The following is a 22,775-nucleotide window of genomic DNA, read 5'->3' as shown; positions in this document are numbered from 1 at the left end:
CTGGGTCTCAAACATAAAACTTTTCGCGACCTGATGATCTTGCTGTAGCCTTTTTTATTCTGTGTCTTTGTTAACGAACTTTCAAATTGGTTCTTCCTTTCATTTTTTGTAACTGGTTGTTAATCTTAAGATAAACCAAAAACAAAAAGGCCATTTAAGCTTTTTTTAATTTCACTTGAAAGAATATATAAGATACTTTTCTTTACATGATCTTTTATGATTGTGTGTGCATGTCCGCTAATCATTTCGCAACCAAATCTATTCATTAGAGATCTAACCTCGACTCTATTCCAAGGTGATGAAGCGAATTTTTCAGCTTTCCTGGTCTGTAACTGAAAGTAATACTGATACCATCACAATATTAATTCATACATATAATCATATTAGGGGGGTAATCAATTACTGACTTAGGATAATTGAAAAGAGATTACAACCGCTCATATCCGCCAATATATTAGCCTATAAAAAGCCGCTTGAAAATAAACCAATTTAAAATATCAAAAAAATACTGATTGTTACTTACTTGAGTTTTAAAATATTCTTTAGAAATTCAGGACTAGCAGTATCGTTATTCAGGTACCTTGAATTTAAAATTGTGCTGCAGTAATTTGTCTAACGTTGGATCCGCGATTAGTTTGAACTAATACTCGTTGCGAGTTGCGATTTGTGCTTGTAGTTTATTGGAAAATGTCTTTCGTTTAGAACTGGCTGGCAAAAGTTGAAATGCTCGATTTGTTTCTATAAATCTTCTTTTTTCTTTTGGTTATATCGCCTCACTAAACAAATATAATTTCAAGTCCAACTTTAATGCGGCCGAGGGGAGTTTGTAGGAGGTTATATATAATGAATTCAATCTCTGTTTTTACGTAACAACCACTTTTGTTTAAGAAATATTTAATCTGCTGCAAACGAAAGTAAATATTTCTAATTTAAACGAGTTTTTATTACCCCCAATACCTACTCTATTTTTACAACCAGCTTTATGCTAGATCACCTCTTTGTAATAGCCGACAAAATTGATTTATTATCGTGGGTGATAAATTGAACATAATTTGTGAATTGCCATATTAATAGTAAACCGTCTATCTCCATGCACGCAGAAAAACCATTGGGCATAAAAACCTATGCAATAATTAGAAATAAATTGATTTCGAGCTTTTTAAACGGCACGGCAGCTTCGCAAACAACCAGACACACAAGACGACGGTCTGGTAACATTTCAAGGAAAGATTTAACTGTGAACTTCGAAGAAAAATGAAGAGATCTGGTTGTTTATACATCGCAATACTTTGCTTGTGTTTTGTATCTGTTCAAAGCAAGAGCTGGAAAAATAAAGATAAAGCAGATAAAGGAGACAATGGAAAAGGTTGGAAAGTTGGTCACTGGAAGGCGAGTACTGAATTATACACGACCTTCTAGTCGCATTTCTTTGAATGCTATTGCACTTACAAAAGAACCTGTCGGGCAGAAATGAATATTTTTCTATTACATTAAACATAGTTCGCTGTTGAATTGCATTTATTTTTTCAGAAATTCCTTAAGCAATATGGATATACGACATCGGAAAAGATTAGTCCACATGAGATCAAGAATGCCATCGTCAAATTCAGGATTTTGTATCAATTTGACAACACAGTCACAGATGATGATTTAGTGAAATTTATAACTATTAATCGTCGATGTGGCAACAAAGATAGGACAGGAAAGAAATCGAAAAAGAATAAAGGAAAACGCCGTGTTCGTCGTTATGATTTAAACCCGGCTTGGACGACAAAAAGCATCAAGTACGCGATTGAAAAATACAGCAGTTCTGGTCTCACCGTACAACAGCAAAACGATATTGCCGCTGAAGCATTTCAATTGTGGGAAGATTCTGTTCCTCAGCTGGATTTTACTCAGTCCTCAGAGTCTGAAGCTCACATCAAAATTCGGTGAGAATTTATATCACGTCTTCAATTATCTAAAAAAATATACCTTGGCGGGAATTCAATTACTTAAAATTGAAGTACAATCCCCAGAAAAATTATATTAGGAAGCTTTGGCGTTAACTACGACATAATACGTTTTTTCCCAGCAAATTCCCTCACAGAGTAAGTAAAAGATATCTATTACTCTGTGATCGATGCTGTTTGCTTGCGTCATCTGATGAAACCGTGTTGGACTTTTGATAGTCTAGGAAAGATAATGAAGAATATCAAAGGATAAATAAGGCGAGAATGCGCGGGAATGACAAATGACATTGAGTTGGGTTGTGAGTAGAGTGGATCGTATAATTTTATTTCTAGATTCGAAAAAGGAAGCCATGGCTGTGCCCAGGATTTTGATGGCAAGGACGGGATCATTGCACACGCGTACCTTCCAGAAGATGGCCGAATACATTTAGACGATGCTGAGCCGTTTACTGTCCAAAGTGACAAAGACGTGAGCCTGAAATTGGTGTTAGTTCATGAGATTGGTCATGCCCTAGGCCTGGGCCACTCCTTTGTTAAAGGAGCGATGATGCATCCTGTCTACCGTGAAAACACTTCTGAAGGAACTTTGCATGAAGATGATATAAATGGAATGCGAATGTTGTATGGTACGAACTATAGATCAGTGTATAAGATTCGTTTCTCGTTTTATGATTAATCACCCGAATAATCACTGTCAGTGATTCGTCCTGATTATCCCTACATTAAAAACAACTTTATTCGTCAAAGATAACTGACCACGGGCGGGAATTAATGTGTACTTTTATTTTTCTAGCTCCGGAAACTGCTGCGGATCCAAGTGAGTTATATCATACTTTGTTTTTTTTGCTGTAAAAATTTCACCAGTACCGGAAACTTCACCAGTAAACTGCAACAAAGCCGCCTGCCCACCTGCATGTCTGCCTAGCTGCATGTCTGCCCACCTGCATGTCTGCCTACCTGCATGTCTGCCTACCTGCATGTCTGCCCACCTGCATTTCTGCCTACCTGCATGTCTGCCTACCTGCATGTCTGCCTACCTGCATTTCTGCCTACCTGCATGTCTGCCTACCTGCCTACCTGCATGTCTGCCCACCTGCATGTCTGCCTACCTGCATGTCTGCCTACCTGCCCACCTGCATGTCTGCCTACCTGCCCACCTGCATGCCTGCCTACCTGCATGTCTGCCTACCTGCCTACCTGCGCACAAGGGCACACATCCTAGTAACTCCCCCTTTTTCCCAAGTTATAACCGGTTAAAATCTGAACAAATCTCCAACAAAACTGTATTAAATATCTTTCAATTGCAGACTGCGTTGATCAGGACCCGTCACTCTGTGCTTTCTATAAAAACCAAGGTTACTGCGTACCAGACTTCGCAGACGTCATGATTGAAACCTGTCCTTACACATGCAATCTATGTCAGTAATGTTTCATACAGCAATGCATAGCAAGAGATTTTAAATACGTATATTTAGATCTAGTAAGTACATTGCATAATAATAATATACATGCATAAACACGAACGTGTACAAAATGTAATTTAGTGGTATACAGAAAATGTCTTAGTTTGCCTCATTATTTTCAATGTAAAATTAGTTCAAATAATAAAAATGGTGAAATTTAACTTCGAGTTGAAGTAAGTTCTTAAACTATTATTAAAATTATTGAATCAACATTGTTTCAGCTTTCTAGATCTATAACTGAATACGTGTGTGCGTTCAGGCAATAGATTCAAATGCAAAATACTATTTGCCAACTTTTAGTTTAATTAAAATATGAAATAAATGATTATTACAATAATTAAAATGTCTTCCTATCCAGACATTCAATCCGGTAAAACATATATTGAAGCCTTTGAAAAGGTTTAGAGTTTAAAGTAAAGTTAAGCGGAAAAATTAAAAAACAAAAATTTTAAAAAAATTATGAAGTAAAGTATAATTATCCCAAGAAAGATGGAACTGTCCTCTAAATTACGGGTAAATTTTAACATAACTTGTGTCTTCGACTCTTGGGGCAACCAAAATAATTGTTATACATTATACGTGTTAAATGTTTAATCAGTTTTAACAGTTGTGTAAACTCGCAAGGGTAACTGAGGCTTTGTGCTAAGTACAGAACATATGCAACAAAGTTTGCATCAAAATAATATTCATGAAACCCGTGCAGCTTTCTAAATAAGCAGGACGAATTCGAGTGAGTTCAGGTGGGCAACTGTTTACATCATTTGAACAAATGCTGGATTATAAAAGAACTTTAAGAGGTGATGTTTTCCACTTTGCTGCTGCCGCCGATCATTTGAAAAGAAACCATGTTGAAAATTGTTGGTGTCGTTTTGTTCTTTGCAGTATTCTGCTGGGCCGAAGATACTGAACAACCTTCGGAAGGAGGTGTGAATTTACATGGGATGCTTTTACTTTCTGGACCTTTTAACAAAAACCGTCTATAGTCTAGAATTCGATATAGAATCCCCTAAACTTCACTTTGTAGTGGTGCATTGAATTTTAAACGTTTTCTTGTATTTTACAGAGTTCAATGGCGAGCTTTTTGAAGGAGATCTCATTCTTCCGCCAAGCTTATCAAGAGCGGGAAGAAAGACGAACAGATGGCCCGGGGGAATCTTTTACTACACATTGACAAGCGGAATTAGTACGTAGCAATGTTGCAAGGATGATAATTTGAATTTGATTTGAGCTGATCTTCAACCATCAATTCTTACATTCTCCTTAAAGCTTCTCAGTCAAAAGCAATGACTGCCTTCCGTGCTGCCGTGAGTGAGTGGGAATCAAAGACCTGTATCCGTTTCAAACAACGAACCAGAGAACCGGCATATGTGGAATTTGTCACTGGACGCGGAGGGTAAGGTTTCTTTTATCTTTAGTAGGAGAATTATAATACTAACTCTTCATTTTGTTCTTTCTGCAAAACATAACTGAACGTCTGTAGTCTGGATTAACTAAAATATTACATTATAATTGTATCAAAGCGATTTTTGGAGTGGGATGGAGGAAGATGGCCCATTCCTCCAAATACTCAGTCCTGTCCGTGAGTTTTTAAATATAGCGGTAAACTTACATGCAGTGATTCCCTCACAGATGCTGGTCGAATGGTATTGGAAGGAATGGTAATCAAAAACAGACAATTAACTTGGACCCCGGATGCTGGGGAAAAGGAACAGTCGTGCATGAAATCGGTTAGATCTTCAAATTCACTAATTGTAGACCATAAATTAATGTAGCAACTGTTTAGGCAACAAGATTGTTATGATTTGGAATATTTTCTTATCCTTACTATCATCTTTAGCATCAGCACTATATAGCATTATCAAAAAGCAAACACCATGCATAGACTTAGTATGATCTACCACAAAACTCGCGACAGCTGACGTTATATGTTATTTCTACTTCCTAGGTCATGCCTTGGGTTTCTGGCACGAGCAATCCAGACCTGACAGAGATGATTTTATCGAAATCCTTTGGAACAATATTAAACAAGGTAAAGTAGTTTACTAAATTTAGGTGTTTATATCACGACGGGTATTAAATACTAATCACCGAGACACTTTTCCTTTCGACAGGCATGGATAGTCAATTTCGTAAAGTTCCTCACCATAATGTTGACAACCAGGGTTCCCGCTATGATTTTGCCAGCGTTATGCATTATCCCAAATGGGCGTTCCAGAAGTCTCGTGGACTAGATACGATCAGACCAAGACCAAAATATGCAGGCCAAGTGAGTAGTGAAAAGACATATTACGCAAGCCTCTCCTGGAGCTATCCCTTTACTATATATAGAACAGTGGCTAATACTGCATGGAAATAATCACTGGAAACAAATCAGACAAACGTAACTGGAAACGAATATGACTCACGAGTGTCACGTATTCTTTTGGCTGAACAACTATTGGGTCTATATAGCTTGACTGGATGTGTTATCCAGATTTATCGTAGCGTGGAGCTTCCCTACTGATACAAAAATAATAGTATAGACTTCAAAATTAAAAAGGGCTGACGTGGTATTTTTTGTTCTTCTAAGACCTTTGGGCAGAGGAATGGGCTGAGTACGGAGGATGCAAATCAAATGAATAAAATGTATGCCAAGGAATGTCGCGCAAATCCAGGTGATTGTCATTGTAAACTTTATTTAAAAAACTATGGATTTACTTTACTGATAGCTCAGTGACCTTCTATATTCCACATGATGCATGCAAGGAATATGTCGAACCTGGTCGAACAAACAAACCAACATTCTGTGATTGGACGTTTTCTGTTCATTCCAAACTGGCCATGTAAATCTCCGAGCCAGCCAGGGACCCCTTATTTCTTCTAGTGAGATGCTCTAGTTTTGTATAGTACATGCAGCAATGGCCTTGCCTTCGGCTCAGTTCAGTTACTGACATAAATGTATGACGACGTATATTAGAATACCTGATAACACCCTACCCACCCTCGCACATATGACTGAATAATATGTATGTAGTAACAACGGTGATAATCATGAAAGAACCAGTATTCGTCAACCAAGTAATAAATCATCTTACGTTCGCTTTTAGCGACCCCTCGACCAACAAGTGGTGGTGGTAAGTCTGAAATGTTTTCCTTCAAGTTTCAGAATGCATCGTGGCTTGGTTCGTTTTCTACGGATCGATCAGATATAACACCTCTTTACTGAAGAGTTTGGAGTTTTCTAGAATTAATAGATCAACGTGATATTTTTTTGAAACACTTAATTCGATGACCAATTATTCTATTTCTTAGGATCATCGTGTAAAGACAACAACACAAATTGTCCACGCTGGACAAGTTATTGTGCAAATAACGACTATGTCAAGAGAAACTGCAAGAAGACTTGCAATTTATGCGGTATGCAAGCTTGCTCATCATAGTGATGATATACGTGAAACTAGAAAACAACTTTTGACTCAGAACTTTCTCAGTTTAACAGTTGGTATTTTCGAGTATTTTCTATTCTTATTTATGATATTCTTGCATTTCATTTTTACATTTTCTATCTTTAACTTTAACAATTTTTACATGACCAAATTAAATGGCGTGATGTAACTTTAAGAATACGATTTTATTTACGTAAAGCGCTGTGCAGTCTTTTAGTAAAGGTCATTTATATTTTTACAGGATCGTCGTCGTGTCAGGACAAAAACACAAGTTGCCCGAAGTGGACAAGATTATGCAAGAGCCACCAATATGTCATTAAAAATTGCTTGAAGACTTGTGGAAGATGTTAGACTTAACAGAAGATGATCTTTATCAGAAAAATAAGCTTGACAGTTGTTACATTATAAAGCATTTAAATGATTTAATGAAATAAACGCATTACTGAAATCTCAAGCCGTTTTGCTCATTACTCTAATAAAAAATACTATACAAGGAAAGTACAAGCACACTATTCAAGGAAAGCTGCAAGGAAAGTTGCATTGTTTTGTTAGATCCAATTCACTTCTGACGGATGTTTTATAGTCTGTTGACTTGCAATGTATGTGGGCAGCAAATTAACCTGAACAAATGCAGTACTGCTTTATTAATAAATGACTTCATTCCATCCATCAGAAGTGAATTGGATCCAACAAAATTGGCAACCTCGTACCCAGGGTCTTTTCTCCCCACGAGTAAAGACCCTGGGTACGAGGTTGCAAAATTGGATCGTGTGAACAGACCTTTAGAGTCATATAATTATGAAGTATTGGCGTATACGTAAGAGTGATATATGAAGTATTTCAAAAATAATCACAAAAGGCGCTGGCCAGCAGGCTATTGATGACACTTCCGCTTGGCCATGGCGCTTTCATTTTAGTGTTGTGCATAGATTTCATGAAATACAATTGAAAAGAAAGAATGTTTTATCGTTTCTGTTGACATTTTTACTTCATTTAAACCGAAAGTACAATGAGAGAGATACATAGGCAACTACTGATTGGAAATAGGACTAAAATCGTCGATGATCTGCTTGTGGAGGATGTTTTGATCGAGTTGCGAAGCAAGTTCATTCTTGACCAGGAAGACTGTGAATTGATAAAATCAGAAAAAACCAATCGACAGAAAGCCGGAAAACTCTTAGATTTGTTGCCCGCTAAGGGATTTGGAGCATTCGAAGCTTTCTATGAGAGTCTGTTCGATAAATACCCGCACCTAGCCAGTTTACTTAAGAGCGGAATTGGTAACGAAGGAATCCCGGAGGACCATGATAGTCCTTTCGTCGTAAACAATAATGTACCAAGTGAAGGTAGGTAATCTTGTGTTCATATCCTCTATATCAAGCCTTGTTTCTATATTGTTGTAAATGTGCTGTAATGATTAATGATTGGTTTCACCCAATCTATGGATTCATTGATTTTTAACAGAAGCTCTTTCCCAACCTATTTGAATTATCACTTTGTAAACTGCTTAAGCTCACCTGAGCTGTCTAACATGTAAGGACATGTGTAACTTAGGCAAATAATTTGTGTATATCAATGACAATTGTAATATTCTTTTTAATTACTTAGGTCCAATGACTGAAGACCACAAAGCCTTGCTTGAATCCAACAGAGTTGCCATTGTTGAAGATCTTCTTGTGGATGACGTTTTGAGCCAGCTTCTTTCACAATTTGTCTTTGATGATGACGATGTTGAGCTAATTCGATTTGAGAAAACAGCAAAACGACGAGCAGATAAGCTCTTAGATATATTAGTAAAGAGAGGAGATAGCGCATTTCAGCATTTTTTGTCAGCTCTGAAAGATCCTTATCCTCACCTAGCAGAATTACTGCTAGCGGAAAATCAGCAAGAAAGATCAAGGTTTCCTTCTGTTAATGCTGATGCCCAAGCAATTGGTATGGCAAGACTTTTATAAACTAGTGAATATGAATCCCAGTCTAAGACAATATTTAAGGCAGTTTTTATACCACATTTGATGCGAGAGTGTTAAAAGATGCTGCCATGCTGTTCCTAGGTTGTACTGAAGATTTGAAATGTGTTTTATATTTTCTAGTGGAATCAAAACTTTTAGCAGGAGGTGTCCCACAGCAACCACAAGTGTTCACCGAACGAAGACGGGAAAGAAATAACTTGCGCACAGCGTTACGCTCTTTGAAAAACCGAGATGCATGGGTAGTGCTTCATGGCATGGCGGGATGTGGCAAGACCGTCCTTGCAGCTGATGCACTAAGAGATGCCTTGCTGTTAGATACGATTTTCCCTGGGGGAGTGGTGTGGGCAGAAGTAGGACGTGTAGATCGTCAAAGGTTATTGATGAAAATGCAAAATCTCTGCATGCGACTTGATAAGGACAAACACAGCCCTAAACCACAAAATCTTGAAGAAGCTCGTGAGCGTCTTCGGAGTCTATTTTCAGAGCAGCACCCACGTGCGCTGTTGGTTCTGGATAACCTCTGGAGCGCTCACGATGCACGTTTGTTTGACATCCGGGCACGAGTGTTGGTCACCACTCGCGATGTCAGCATTGCAGATTGCATTGAAGTCACAAGATGTCCTGTGCGTGTACCTGATAAGTTCAGCTCCGAGCAATGCATGGATATTTTCTCCAAATGGACCAACAAGCACGTGACAGCATTACCATTGGAAGCGGATAAGATCATCGCGGAGTGCAACGGCCACCCATTGATGATTAGCATAATTGGCGCGCTTCTACGGGATCACCCGAGTCGATGGGTTTATTATTTCACGCAACTGCGCAAACACAAGCTGGACAAGTTTAAGGCGACGACATACCAATATGCAAACCCAAGTGAAGCTATTGCAATAAGCATTGATAACCTCGACAAGGAAATACGGAAGATGTTTTATGATTTTGTCATATTTGACTCCTCCATTAAAGTTCCTATCTCCGTGTTTTGCTTGCTTTGGAGTGAAAAAGATGTGCGTTGTTGAGTTCAGATTCATCTAGTTTGATTATATACTGATAATGCTTGATTTACTGCCCCTGCTGACTGACAGCACATTCAGAATTCGGATTAATTAATAAGCGTCTTTGATAAAGCGCTGATACTAATACAGCGCCTCTCTTCTAAATCGAGCATTTTTGGCTGCTCTATTTTACCCTATGAGATTATAGTAATTCGATTATTTTGATGCTCTTATATCTTGTGATAATACAGTACATCTTTTTGATACAGGAAGTGGAAGTGGAGGACATCCTGGCTGACTTGGTCAAAAAATCTTTGGTGAACACAACACAAGGTTCAGATCCTAATGGCGAGAGCGCTGGCTTTGGCATACCCAATATTCAATTCGCTTACATGTTGGAAAACTGTGATGATATTGAGGCTCGTCACAGGCGATTGGTTGAATGCTACGAGGCGAAATGCAAAGGTGAATAATGGTTTATTCATTGATGTTTTTCATGAAAAACAACAGATGATCAGTCAAAGAGCGCCTTTATTACCAAGTATTGTTAATATCGCCGGCATTCATTACGAGTGAAAGGGTCTTACATTTTTTAGATAAAGTTGCAAAAGCATTGCACCGGCATCGCAGAAGCGTAGGTTCAATTCCAGCCGGAAGACCTATAGTTGACTCATTTTTCCTTCAACTGTCCCTGGCTTGAATTTGAAGTGTGTATAATTTCACTCGAAATTAAGACCCTTTAAAACCTCTATCTTTTAGTTAATATTAGCCATAAAATCCAATTAATTTTTAGGTAATTTTGCAAGCCTAGCGGACGACGGGTACATCTACTGGAATCTCGTTCATCACATGTTAGAGGCAAAACTGGAAGGGAAAGCAATACAACTACTCACAAATCTAGCTTGGGTTATAAGAAAACTTCAAGTCACTGGACCAGCAGATATTATTGATGATTACATAAAAGTTCATAAACTTATCCAGGAAGAAGAGGTAACGAGGAATGATTATCATTAATAGTCCCAAATGAACTATTTTCATACTAAATAATCTCTTTTCTACCTCGATTTTTTCCTCTTAAAAACGTTTAATCTTTTAGAGACAATCTAAAGTGTGTCATAATTTTACTACAACACATACAGAACCATAAACTAAACTTGGCAAATTCCTTTGCAGAAGGACGAATTCAAGAATCTGAATGATTTTTATAATTTTGTACGAACCAACGCGCACATTTTTGCAAGTCGCCCGATGCCTGATGTCGTTCAAACAGCCCTGAATGAATCCACGAATAATGATGTTTACAAGCAAGCGAAAGAAGAAGCTCTGAAACGATCGAAGAAAGGAAAACTTTACTTGGATTGGTGGTAGGTCATTCATGTGCATATAACAGAGAAAATATTACATTGAGATTATAGTTTATGATGGTAACTGTAATGAGAACTGTAAATCTTTTAGCAACAAAGAGAGTTTAAACGCTCAGTCTTTTGAAACTTTCGAAACGACATTTAAACCTCACGGAAGTGGGACCATTCACTGTTGTGTTTTTTCTTCGGATGGCAAAACTATCCTCTCTTCATCCTCAGATGGAACAGCAAAGGTAACTTTTTCTTTTTGCCAGTTTAAAACGATCAGGGGCCGGTTGTATAAAGCCCGTTTAGCTTAAACGGTGGTTAAGTTCCAAATAGAAAGCAAGTTCATCGTTTTGTTCAACAAGCAAACTAAATGTTTTTAACCTTAATACAAAGATACTGTTTAAAACTACATATTCAGTGCATAATATTCAAGTTGACTCATTCAAAAGAGATGTAAGAGTGTTATTTAATTTTGACTTATCCACCGTTTAAGCTAAACGCCTTTCGAACAACCGGCCCCAGATCTTCTTCATATAATACCCTATATGTCCAACAAGTCAACAACACGAGTAAATTGCACCGTCGTGTAGGTTTGGGATGCGATGTCTGGAAAATTACATCATTGTCTGGGTGGTCACGATGATGTGGTCATTTGTTGTGCTTTTAATAACGACAACACTAAAGTCTTAACGGTATCCCATGACAGATCTGTTAAGGTATGACTACATCATGAATACTTTCTTGAATATCATCCATTTTTATATGTTTATGCTCATGGTTTCTGTTTTCATGATCATTATAATTTATACGTTTATGTTCACTGAATATAATTTACTCGCTTCCTTAGATATGGCGGCTTTCTGGTGCCCAGAACGAGCTGAAACTCACGTACAAAGATCACAAACAGGACATACACTGCGCTGCATTTTCACCAGTGGGAAAGGAGGTCATTTCCTGCTCATCTGACGGCGCAATTCGGGTAGGTTTTCCCCTTGACTAAATTAGACATAACCTAACATTATTGTTGACTGATCGATTTCAAATACAGTAATTAAGTAAGACAGTTTACAGCATAAAATTCTCATATTTTATATATCAGGTTTGGGACTGTGAGACAGGAGTCACCAATGCTGTATGCATGGGTCATTTGGGTGTTGTACGATGGTGTTGTTTTTCTTCTGATGGTGAAAAAATTGCGTCAGGCTCTGATGACCAAACCGTCAAGGTTAGTATTGTTATATAATTGATTATGATTACTGATTATGCTCTACGTACGTTATCATCAATATTATACCCACTGTCACCTCATTTCACGACCATCGTAAATTTCAAGTCTGGATTGTTTGTACTCCTTTTCAAATGCATGAGAGCATTTTCTCACGACGATAACATAACCTATATGCACTGTCTTGTATCTAGATTTGGGAAGCTACCACACGCGTCTGTTTGATTACCACTGACAAACATAATGATTTCGTGTCTTACTGCTGCTTCAGTCGTGACAATAGTTTGGTTTATGCTAGTTCATCATCGTATATTTGGGTAGGTATACCTCCAGCATGAGCACTTCCAGAGGGCACCATGGAAGTGCTTACTCAATATTTTTTCATTCCAATTTCATTTAACTGTTGGTCTATGATAGTCGTCGATAATCCGTAATTACGTATATTGTTAGATATGGGATAGCACATCTGGGGAAAAAACAGGATGCATTGATATTAAAGGCCATGTCTTGGCGTTTGCATTATCACCCGCTGGAGACAAGTTAGCCGTAGCTTTATCAGATGCGGTTGTTCAGGTATTTTTATAATCATTCGGATATTCGTTCTGGCTAAAGTGTAGTTATACAAAAATCTTGTACGTCCACTCTTAAAGTGTCTTTCGTGAAGCATTCATTTCACAACAGATACTGGTATAACGAGAAATGGTAAATGGAGAATCTCTTTAGTACAGTCTTTTGCTCCTAAACTTGACCTCCTTTGTGTTCTATTTTAAAGCTTTGGGACATTGACACCAAGAAACAGTTAAACGTTTATAGTGGCCATAAAAACTGGGTTCATTCTGTTGATTTTTCTCTTGACGGTACTCAACTGGTTAGCGGTTCTGCCGATGAAACCGTCAAGGTTTGTTTTTTAAGTTGTATACCAGAGTATGCTTACATTTTGTTTGTAGAATGATAGCTAAATGTTGAATAATGGTCTTCGATAATTTCAGGTTTGGCCAGTTGACACGACCGCCTTTGCAAAAAAAGTTCGACTGAAGAAAGTATTTGATGTGTTCTTTAAAGACGATCAAATACTTATTGCAATCGCAGATAATCAAAACACAGTCAGGGTAATAACAAGGTTCATTATGTGTCAGTTTGAATATTAAAGTCTCTACAATATGCTAATTTATCTAATGTTCTATTTTCAGATTTTCACGGGATTACATGGAAAGGAATCGTGCTCTAGTGAGGCGTTCGACGCCATTATCACTTGTCTGGTATTTTTACTGGATGGAAACCGAGTTGCAATTGGTTTAGAGTTCGGAAAAATTGTGGTAGAGCATTTTGATACTTTTTTAGTAGGATTTCATATGTACGACAGTCATAAACCTCAGTCGCAGAACTCGCTAATGATTCTTTCACAAATACGCTATTTTAGCCGTCAATGGTTTTTTCATTGGGAACTTAGTTTGTTGCTGGTAGATTTATTCCCTTACACTTCATTTTCTAATTCACATGCAGATCCTAGACGTAGAGAGTGGCAGATCATTGCGTACACTCTCTGGACATAGTGGAAGAGTGTATTCATTAACCAAAAACAATTCCGGTTCCATATTACTGTCTTGCTCTGAAGACAAGACATTCATGGTAGGAGCAACTTTTCAAGCCTTGAAAGTTTCTTTTAGATTTCTTCTTTGTAGCATTCATGAGTTTAGGAATACGAGATAGGCTTTAACGTGTCTTTCATTACGTAATTTAGACGTGGGATGCCGAGTCAGGAGAAGCATTGTTGAGTAAAGAACAGAGACATGAAGAGGATGTGACTTTGGCTTCGTTCATTGATCAAGATAGACGTATTGTAACTGCTTCCAAAGATGGTACAGTTCAGGTGGGAGCTAGGAAATGCTTAAGATCTACTTAACCTATAAGATTTTGAAGGGATTAAGGTTTCCACATTTTCCTCTATATTTCAAAAATACATATATCAATATTGTGTTTGTGTGTTCTAGGTGTGGGACAGTGCGCTCGGAAGTCGTCTGTTTACATGTGTTCATGAAAGCAGATCTTGGGTACTGGCGTGTGTAGTATCACCGGATGATACGAAAATTGTGACTAGCTCTGTTAATTCTGTTGTCAAGGTACACTAGAGTTGGATTTGTTTTCTTTCATTCTATCTATAGTTGGGGGTTTAACCACTACTGTCTTTCAATATCCACCCAGGCTTGGGATGCTTCAACTGGTCGAGAACTATTCACGTTATCTCCCGACAGAGATGTGTTAAGATCTTTGGCTGTCAGCGATGATAATAAAATATTTGCAAGTGGAAGTGATGATGGAACAGTTGAGGTCCGTACTACATCTATAATTTATTAATTTAACATGTTTCTTGAAGAATACCCTCAAATTATCTCAGAATTTATTACAAAAAGAAAACGTGCCGATTATTTTATGTGTATTTTTCTTTTTAAAGATTTCCAGTCTTGTCGATGGACATAAATTAGCCTCGTGTACATCTCACAAAGGGGCTTGGGTGACCGATATCGTTTTTGGAAAGAATAGTAATCAGTTGGTCACAGTTGGTAATAATGTACAGGTGAGTGTGTTACACTATACATATATCTTGAACAACATGCATGTGAATAAATATTATATTCATTCTATCGATATTGTTCACATCCGATAGAAGGCAATCCTTTGTCATTGATGAATATTGATTAATTTTTTATACAATGAAATACTCAGAAAGTTTTAAAAAAGAGAAACGATAAAAGAGTTTGTTGATCTTGTTTCAGTGGCATCAGAGAGATGGAAAGTTGCTTCAACAATTCTTCATCAAAGGCAGCCACTTACGTCGTATAAAATGTTCTCCGGATTTTAAAACATTTATTACCGTCGACAACGTGGGAGTTTTATACATACTAAAAGTCATCGCTTAAAAGTATAACCAAATCAATTTGAATCTTTATAATTAATGAGCACAAAATGCCTGCAAATGATATCTGGTGCTATAGATAGGTTAGCTAGTTTTTTAATAATTCAATAGATCACACCGATTCAGGTCTTTAAGTTCAATGTTTTATCTTCATTTATAACCCAAACATCACTAATCAATTTAAACACCTACTAATTACCAACGAACTATAATCCTGGATATAACCAGGCTATGGATAATTACTATCCAGCTATTATTAGTGTAGGGAATTAATTGGTGACTATTTTTTAAGATTAATTCCACAATCCCTTTTTTGAATGATGAAAATGATAGAAATTACGCACGCGAAACCGCTGTACTGCAAGACCAGATGTGAGGACGCGGTCCAGTAGTTCCCAATCTTCCCCGCCCCAGCCTTTTTTGTACTTCTTTGTACGTAATTTACCTAGTTTATCCCAATCAGATTTGTAGATTCCTGTAGAATTGAATAAAATAGATGTATATCTTGCAATATTTCCTTGTTGTTAGTATCTGAATTAGCCACGTTTCAACAGATACTTACCCATGATTCCATATCCAAATGTCTCCCAGAATCCTCTGGGTGGGTTTTTCGATGAAGCAGGACTGCCACAGTGCGATAAACGAAAGAGAACTGGGTTGAATACCATCTGACCTTGTATCGTATACTAAATATTAGAAACACTCTGTTTAAGATTCACCATGTTTGCTAATCGTAGCGAACGGTCATCTATCATATTTTCTTCTCTTTCACTTTATCACTCTCTCGTTTTCCTATTCGTTTCTCTCATCTATTCTACCACATGTCTGCAAACCTTCCTTTCTCATGAAGTGATTTTTTCCAATGCAATATTCTGATCATAGTTTTTCAATATTGCTCTTCTATTTTTGCTCTGTGCTCTCAGAACTGAGACGTCTTACCTTTCTCACAAGTTGGATGATTGTATCAGGAATAATTATATGAAGGTCCATTAGAAAGATGATGCTGTTTTTATCTTTGATCTTTTTTGTTGCTAAACGTATAGCCTTTCGTTTATCAAACGCACCACGGTGACGTACTGTACGAATGCTCGGTAATCGACTTCTGAATGAAGTTACATGAATTTTGGTTAGCTTAGGGCTATGACACTGACCTGTATATATATTAGTACTATATAATAAAGAAGGTACGTGTCTTAAATTGAGTGAATTAATAAATTTGGATTACAAAATCCAATGTTACCTTTTATATTCTTCCATAAGTTCTTCATCATCATGGCCATATTTCGCAATAATTACATTAATGTGCTTATCATTTGTCTTTACGTATATTCTCTCCATGTTGACGAGAAAGTGACGTAACCATCTTGTCTGTCGCTTGGCAACCACGATGATGTTAACGGTCACGTCACGACCTACTATGTATCCAGGCGGTTGGCATATCGTAGAAAGAGACTTGTCAAGGTAAAAGTATTGTGAGTCATAATATGTTGAATTTGTACCAGGACCTTTTATGATAGCATCCATTAATATCAACGAGCCGTTTCTTCTGTCGCGTTTCTCTTTGATGCTAACCAAACGATGCATCTTCAAGTCACCTTTGGTTCTAAGAAAACATCGATCTTTCAGATCATATGAGTATAGATCATATACTTATTACACATGTAAACATTACCTGATATTAGAGTCACGTAGTGCTTCACTGTAGTAAGTAAGAACCTTTGAGACAGTTTCATGTGACATCACTCTATTTCCTTGACAATCCACTGGATAACGATTCCCAATGCACATCATGTGTCCCGTTGTATCCCCTGGGAACACCGAAGAGAAGGACGTCTTCCACACGCCAGCGTGTTTGGATAACGTTTTGTTTCTCACAAACAAAGGCTTTTGGGAGCATTCCTTGAACGATAAACCGCTCTTGTTGTTTTTAAAGAAGAGATGGTCATCTTTGAAACTCATGTTAACAACAATTTGATTTCCTTGGCCATCCAAAAACGTGTAATTCGTCGTGAGATCAGTTTTCCCGCCAAGAATGGTAAAGTCATCGTCATCCTCACCACGTTCTTCAATGGACTCCAAATATGACGACAGCTTGACACTAGGCGAGTATGCATGGAGTTGAAGTACGCTGGTCATTGATTCAGGCTTCTTCTGAAATCCCATGAAGAATTCCTGTGTCATAGGTATAAACGTGTTTTTACTTGGTAGCTTCCACGATATCTCAAACGGTCGTTTCATATAACGATAAACTGTTAGTAAGAAATCCATGAAATATGCTCGACCAACCTCCAGTCGTACTTTGAAATATGGAGACCTGCTGTCTGAGTTGTTAGCTTTCATATCATGCCCCACTGGGATACCGCTGACAATTTTCTTTTTCAGTCTGGTGTAAAGCGGATATTCATTATCACTTAACCAAAATTCACACGTAGATAAACATTTTATGTAAATAGCGTAGCTCCCGCTCTCTGGCGGCATCAGCAGTCCTGTTATTCGTTGCCCGTACATTTTGCCGCTGTCTGAGAACTTCAATCTCCGTATGAACTTCTTCTTGCTTGGCAGGAGCGGAAAGAGCGGAAACTTTCGTAAACAGTTGATTGTCTGACAACATAAATGTTCCCACTTCATTGAGAGCAATCTTCCTGAGTAACGATGAACAAACTTCCGACGAGGTTGTTGTGGTGGCATAAACATGGGCCAAAGGTAAAAACTGTGTATCGGTTTTGGTAAAGTTGGCGGTCTCTTTGTCCGATGTTTCAACAAATCATTCTTCGTTTTTTTCCCTAAATATTTCTCGTTCTTAGACGACTTTCCACCAAGATTCTTTTTCGCATCAAAATATCCATTTTCTTTAATTTGCGAGCGAGCAATTCTTGTGGAAGTCGATGTTATCACCATTCGTCTCCACTGATCGTTGTTTCCAAGAAGTTTGTTGCCATGGAAAGCAAACCAGAGCGGAATAAGGACTCCATATACTGCAAACACGAATATGACCAGCGCTTTAAAATGAGACAATTCTGTCGATTTCACGCGGAATTTCGTGGGAGGTCTCATGTTTTGATAAATCTGATGAAGTACAAAGAATATGTTGCAATGGATATAACTGTAAACTGTAAATTGGCCATATTGACTGTACTGTTAACTCGCTATGGAGATGGATCATCGTCAGAGCACATCAATCTATCATCGACAATGGATAAATGTAGCTGTAGGATATATAATTTTGGGCTGTAAGAGTGTATATACACATTGCTATCTACCTGATAATAATCCATAATAAGTACAAGAATAAAAAATTACGTATAGGCCATATATCTGTTCCTTTAGTGCTATAGAAATATGACACAGTGATACCTACCGTTCGTCAGAGTTTCTCGCCATGATTTCTATTCATTATATTTCCATTCAATGCCATTAATTTAAAGTAGAGTAAATAGATGTTAAAAATCGGTTGCAATCGTCAACGTGCAAGTAACGGGTATTTTGCAATAGGACAATGAAACCCGTAGTGAAGCGCATTTCAAAACAAATTCATTTGTTATTGGCACAAAAAAAGTAAAATCAAAACATTTTGTTTTGCCTTTTTTTTATCGCAGGTACACAAAAGCATATGTACTAATTTAGAGGGTGAATTCACTTTTCCCATAATCCAGGTCTCGAGGGGGTGGTGGCTAGTCCAGCAGTAGCCAATCAAAACGATGCTCAAAGGCTCTTAACGAGGGCGTGATATGCAAATGTTCGGCGAAGTCAAAAATTCAACTTTGGGCCACAAACTTCTGGATGAAGTAATCAGTATATTGAAAACACTATGAAACCTTGCTTTAGAGCACAAAATTGAGTAAATTTGCCAGGAATGCGTTAGTTCTCTTGTTTTAACCTGTTTGAATCGAAATTGTTCAATCAACAACTTCAAAATAATCGATTTGCGACAGCATTCAGTAAATCGCCCACCAGATGACGCCACGAGGAACTACAACAAGGTGAGTCGTATTACATAATTACCCGTTATATATCAGTCTTATTTCTTATATTCGATCATGTACCACGCTTTTTAAAGAACGTTATGTCGTGGCTGTTTCTGCCTTCTAGTCTTTGCAGAAGATTTAGTTTAAATACGTCGAAAATCAGTCGGTTTTATGACAAGATTGGTTTTATGAGTGTTCGAATTTATTCATGCATTTCATGGATGAATAAATCAACTAATATTTCAAAACATTTCGGCAAGCATTGGAGAGAATCTTTTTAACATTTAAATCCATCTATCCCTGGCAGCGGGAGTTTAACGCACAAAATATTTCGTGGTGAAATTGCACTGATCATCTCTTAAGGAGTGGCAGTGTTTGGTCTACTTCAGAATCATACTCGTAGAGATGAATTATAAGATTCATAATGATCTGGTACTTGCAGACAGCAGCGAATTTGTTATCTTAACCATACTACCACTCCACCCTCGATGATTAAATCGTTGGTGTAGCGTAGGAGCCTCGCTCTCGTGAATCGTGAACCAATAGCCTTGTATATTTGCGGTTGTAATATTTTGCGATAAATATGCGAGCTTAGCTCGTACCCAGGGTCTTCAACACCAGCAGCGCTGCGAACTCTCAACTCTCAAAGCCACTTACAAGACATTCGAATTTAATAAAATTTACACAATTTTGACGATCGTTTAAGGATTTAAATCAAAATCGCCTTGAGGATAGGGTATTTCTACCTTAATCTGTGATTATATGTTGAATATAATGCGTGAAATATCTCAACGAGGTGGAAAATATTAAGTTGTTTATCGTGAACAGCAGCATATCATGAACAAAAAGGAGTACAGAAGAAATTACTCGTGGAGTTGGAAGAGATATATTTTACCATTACACAAGACTTTACAGCGTGTTGTTTTCGCCTTCTTTATGCTCAGTGTGATGTTCGTTTTTTACTATCTGTACAAGAACCATGAACTGGCCTGGCAATCTATGAAGAATCGTATTGTTATAACAGGAGGACTTTATCAGAATTTTCAAAATACGAGTCGTGCAGTTCGGCAATGATAGAATTTTGTATTGATTTGGTTTCCATGTGGTGTATTGATCTATGAATGTTAATTTATGGCTCTTGTAGCCATATATGCAAAGTATTGTATTAAGTATTATGTCATAATTCAATTCCATTTAGTATCCATAATTTGCTTATCAGATTACCACTGGCATTATAAAAACAGGCTTGGCCTGTGTTATTTTGACTTGCTATGGTTAACCTCTGCTTCGGCTCCTATTGCATCACAGAGTGAGAAGACTTTACCAATATTTAGAGTCTTGTTTAGTCTGTTTTGCGACATTAATTTGTTACGAAGCCTACTCTGAGATGCCAGCAGTGTTGATATATGCTATCACTTCTATCACTGGGGTTCTGGCTTTTGTAAAAGCTTGATGATCTGCAGGAATACCCAATGTGGATTCTAAATGGAATCTCCCTTCCTTGGGATCCAAAAAACAGCAGTGAAGTGAAGGAATGGTAATTGGACATTATAATAAGGAAAATGAGATATAAATATGTATAAAATTTAAAATTTTTCCAGAGAAATAATGATAATTTTTTCTATGATTCAGGCATTTTTATATGAAAAGTAGGTCCTTCAGAGTGTGTAGGGACTTGTTTTGTGAATGTTAAATAAATGAGATCTATTCGCTCTATTCTCCAAAGTGATTATTAAATTGTCCTTGTCAATGTGCCATAGAAAACATTTAGACATAAGATGTGTTGTTCTTGCGATGAAGTCAGAAACTTTTAAGAAGGTGCACCTTGATGTCTGTTCAACGATTTATAATACAATGAATTTGAAATTACCAGAGAGCAGTGTGGTTACTTCAGAAAAGTTACTTGCCACCAAATAAGATTCCACAATTCATCAAACAATAAAGAATTTTGGCCTAGTTTCAGGCAGTTGAACCATATTTGGTAACCAGTTATAAGGATATGAGTCATATGACCTATATAATTGTGTAATTTCCTATTGTGCTACAACCTGTCATGGTTGAAGTGTATTTAAGTTTGATTTAAGGCAGTTCACTATAAGCGTATTAAATTAAAGACAATCAGTCCAGCTTCCACGACAACCGCTAAAAGCATTTCTGCGTTGTTTGCACACATCAAAGAGAAGATATACCGAGCGCAACTTGCCCCCGGCCGCTTTGATGTCCGTGTATGAACCGCAGTTCTTGTACCGCACTGTATTCAAAGGACCTTGTGCAGTCCTAGTTATTATGGGTAGCTGCAGAGCAAGAGTAAATCCCTCAGCATGCATCTTCTATTGTAATATTTCATTAAAATATCCTCGCATTTCACATCAAATGACAAAAGTCAACCCCTAAAAGTCCCCTATAGATCCACGACTGTCAAGCTCTGATCTCGAGATCCAATGTTGCACTTGTCACGTGAGAAGTGGTCCATGAGAAGTGGATGGTTTTGACCAATGTGTAAAACAAGAACAACACACCGAGAATTAACAATTGACTTTTTTTAATATCTGTACAGTTAATACTTGTTACAAGTTTTTACTTGCATAAAATTTCTTCTATACTTAGAATTTTTTCATAAATAGAAAATATTACAAACTTCATAGACTCACGCTTATCCGACTTATTCTTCCTCGTTTTCATCAAAGTCCATTACCTCAGTTAAATTATACGTCTAATTTAAGTTCGACTCACATACAGAAGGTAATTACAGAGCCAATAGCAATCTCCAAAAGACTTCAATCAGCGTGTCCCATATCATTTCATACTAAATAGCATGGCTACCTTTTTAACGAGTTTAAACAAGACTCAATTTGTCATCTCTAATTTGCTTTAACTTGTGAATCAAACTTAGCCCTAGGTCTCATAAGTTTAACAATTTTTCATTTAGCAAGTCAATTGTTCACATCAAACATGCAATCGTTAATTGATATTTTAAATAGATAAATATATGTCTCTATTAATGTTGATTATTTCTTTAAAACCGGTTCAAAACAATATTGATTATACTGCAAAAATTTCACTTTTCAATCCAGTCTGGTAATCAAATGCTCGGATCAATCTCTTTATCGTATCTACATTTTCATGTGTTTAAAATTAGCGTTCACTTCTCAAATTTACTGGTTTAACTAACTGTCGTTTTCGAACTGAAATAGCGTTATGGCTTGAGTAGCACCGTTTTTCTGCACAAAATTACTTGTACTTGCATATAATACAGTATCTATTGTTCTCTTCCAAGAGATTTAGGTTCGCAATTAGCAATTACTGTATTAAGACGATGCTCAATATACTAAAACTAATGCAATTTAGAATCTAATTAGTTTATGAAGTGCATATGATGCCTATTCATCAGATTGTTAATAAAAAAGAGGTAGGAATGTTCAATTTATCTTGACACACGTTCAATATTACGCCTGCAACGTCAAAAGAATTAACATCAAATAGGGAATATACATGATTCGAAATGTTGCAA

The 22,775-nt window shown here is 37.2% G+C and overlaps 5 protein-coding genes across 7 annotated transcripts in view; 4 read left to right on the top strand and 1 right to left on the bottom strand.

Moving 5' to 3' along the window:
• The first annotated feature begins 1,085 nt into the window (after positions 1-1,085).
• LOC114518429 (metalloendoproteinase 4-MMP-like) lies at positions 1,086-3,562 on the top strand. The gene is made up of 5 exons (XM_028538422.1): positions 1,086-1,389; positions 1,531-1,931; positions 2,286-2,578; positions 2,746-2,769; positions 3,260-3,562. The coding sequence occupies exons 1-5, from the start codon at positions 1,255-1,257 to the stop codon at positions 3,376-3,378; spliced, it is 972 nt and encodes a 323-aa protein (XP_028394223.1). The 5' UTR covers positions 1,086-1,254; the 3' UTR covers positions 3,379-3,562.
• A 661-nt stretch (positions 3,563-4,223) lies between these two features.
• On the top strand, positions 4,224-7,294 carry LOC114518335 (nematocyst expressed protein 6-like). Its single transcript, XM_028538311.1, has 10 exons — positions 4,224-4,339; positions 4,479-4,598; positions 4,682-4,808; positions 5,045-5,142; positions 5,361-5,444; positions 5,527-5,681; positions 5,985-6,069; positions 6,502-6,528; positions 6,707-6,811; positions 7,082-7,294. The coding sequence occupies exons 1-10, from the start codon at positions 4,261-4,263 to the stop codon at positions 7,189-7,191; spliced, it is 990 nt and encodes a 329-aa protein (XP_028394112.1). The 5' UTR covers positions 4,224-4,260; the 3' UTR covers positions 7,192-7,294.
• Positions 7,295-7,735: 441 nt separating this feature from the next.
• On the top strand, positions 7,736-15,329 carry LOC114518196 (apoptotic protease-activating factor 1-like). Its single transcript, XM_028538141.1, has 21 exons — positions 7,736-8,186; positions 8,449-8,775; positions 8,934-9,820; positions 10,078-10,273; positions 10,602-10,798; positions 10,982-11,172; positions 11,264-11,405; positions 11,751-11,876; positions 12,008-12,139; positions 12,260-12,385; positions 12,580-12,702; positions 12,836-12,958; positions 13,158-13,283; positions 13,375-13,494; positions 13,576-13,701; positions 13,889-14,014; positions 14,127-14,255; positions 14,377-14,505; positions 14,588-14,713; positions 14,838-14,960; positions 15,160-15,329. Exons 1-21 carry the CDS (start codon positions 7,850-7,852, stop codon positions 15,301-15,303), a joined length of 4,056 nt encoding a protein of 1,351 aa, XP_028393942.1. The 5' UTR covers positions 7,736-7,849; the 3' UTR covers positions 15,304-15,329.
• Positions 15,330-15,567: 238 nt separating this feature from the next.
• Positions 15,568-18,764, bottom strand: LOC114518197. Its single transcript, XM_028538142.1, has 6 exons — positions 18,658-18,764; positions 16,972-18,365; positions 16,540-16,902; positions 16,239-16,401; positions 15,862-15,985; positions 15,568-15,774 (listed from the first exon to the last, which is right to left on the bottom strand). The coding sequence occupies exons 2-6, from the start codon at positions 18,351-18,353 to the stop codon at positions 15,593-15,595; spliced, it is 2,214 nt and encodes a 737-aa protein (XP_028393943.1). The 5' UTR covers positions 18,354-18,365; positions 18,658-18,764; the 3' UTR covers positions 15,568-15,592.
• A 300-nt stretch (positions 18,765-19,064) lies between these two features.
• LOC114517993 overlaps positions 19,065-22,775 on the top strand; it is a 34,563-nt gene continuing 30,852 nt past the window's right edge. For all 3 annotated transcript variants that reach the window (XM_028537856.1, XM_028537859.1, XM_028537860.1), the window contains exon 1: positions 19,065-19,279. The gene's annotated coding sequence lies outside the window, so the exon portion shown is untranslated. The remainder of the gene's footprint in view (positions 19,280-22,775) is intronic.

Source organism: Dendronephthya gigantea, unplaced genomic scaffold, assembly GCF_004324835.1.
Source record: "Dendronephthya gigantea isolate DGI-Jeju-01 unplaced genomic scaffold, DenGig_1.0 000010F, whole genome shotgun sequence".
NCBI classification, from domain to species: Eukaryota; Metazoa; Cnidaria; class Anthozoa; order Malacalcyonacea; family Nephtheidae; genus Dendronephthya; species Dendronephthya gigantea.
Note: the sequence above shows the minus strand (reverse complement) of the source record. Positions and strands in the feature narration are given on the sequence as shown.

Coding starts and splice junctions, on each gene's coding strand:
- LOC114518197 (XM_028538142.1), bottom strand. CDS start 18,353: ATGAGACCTCCCACGAAATTCCGCGTGAAATCGACAGAATTGTCTCAT. Junction 16,402..16,539: donor CTTATGGAAGAATATAAAAG/GTAACATTGGAT, acceptor AACTTCATTCAG/AAGTCGATTACCGAGCATTC. Junction 15,986..16,238: donor TCATCCAACTTGTGAGAAAG/GTAAGACGTCTC, acceptor TCTAATATTTAG/TATACGATACAAGGTCAGAT.
- LOC114518196 (XM_028538141.1), top strand. CDS start 7,850: ATGAGAGAGATACATAGGCAACTACTGATTGGAAATAGGACTAAAATC. Junction 12,959..13,157: donor TATCAGATGCGGTTGTTCAG/GTATTTTTATAA, acceptor TCTATTTTAAAG/CTTTGGGACATTGACACCAA. Junction 14,256..14,376: donor CCAAAGATGGTACAGTTCAG/GTGGGAGCTAGG, acceptor TGTGTGTTCTAG/GTGTGGGACAGTGCGCTCGG.
- LOC114518335 (XM_028538311.1), top strand. CDS start 4,261: ATGTTGAAAATTGTTGGTGTCGTTTTGTTCTTTGCAGTATTCTGCTGG. Junction 4,340..4,478: donor TGAACAACCTTCGGAAGGAG/GTGTGAATTTAC, acceptor TGTATTTTACAG/AGTTCAATGGCGAGCTTTTT. Junction 6,070..6,501: donor GGAATGTCGCGCAAATCCAG/GTGATTGTCATT, acceptor GTTCGCTTTTAG/CGACCCCTCGACCAACAAGT.
- LOC114518429 (XM_028538422.1), top strand. CDS start 1,255: ATGAAGAGATCTGGTTGTTTATACATCGCAATACTTTGCTTGTGTTTT. Junction 1,390..1,530: donor GGAAAGTTGGTCACTGGAAG/GCGAGTACTGAA, acceptor TTATTTTTTCAG/AAATTCCTTAAGCAATATGG. Junction 2,770..3,259: donor GGAAACTGCTGCGGATCCAA/GTGAGTTATATC, acceptor TTTCAATTGCAG/ACTGCGTTGATCAGGACCCG.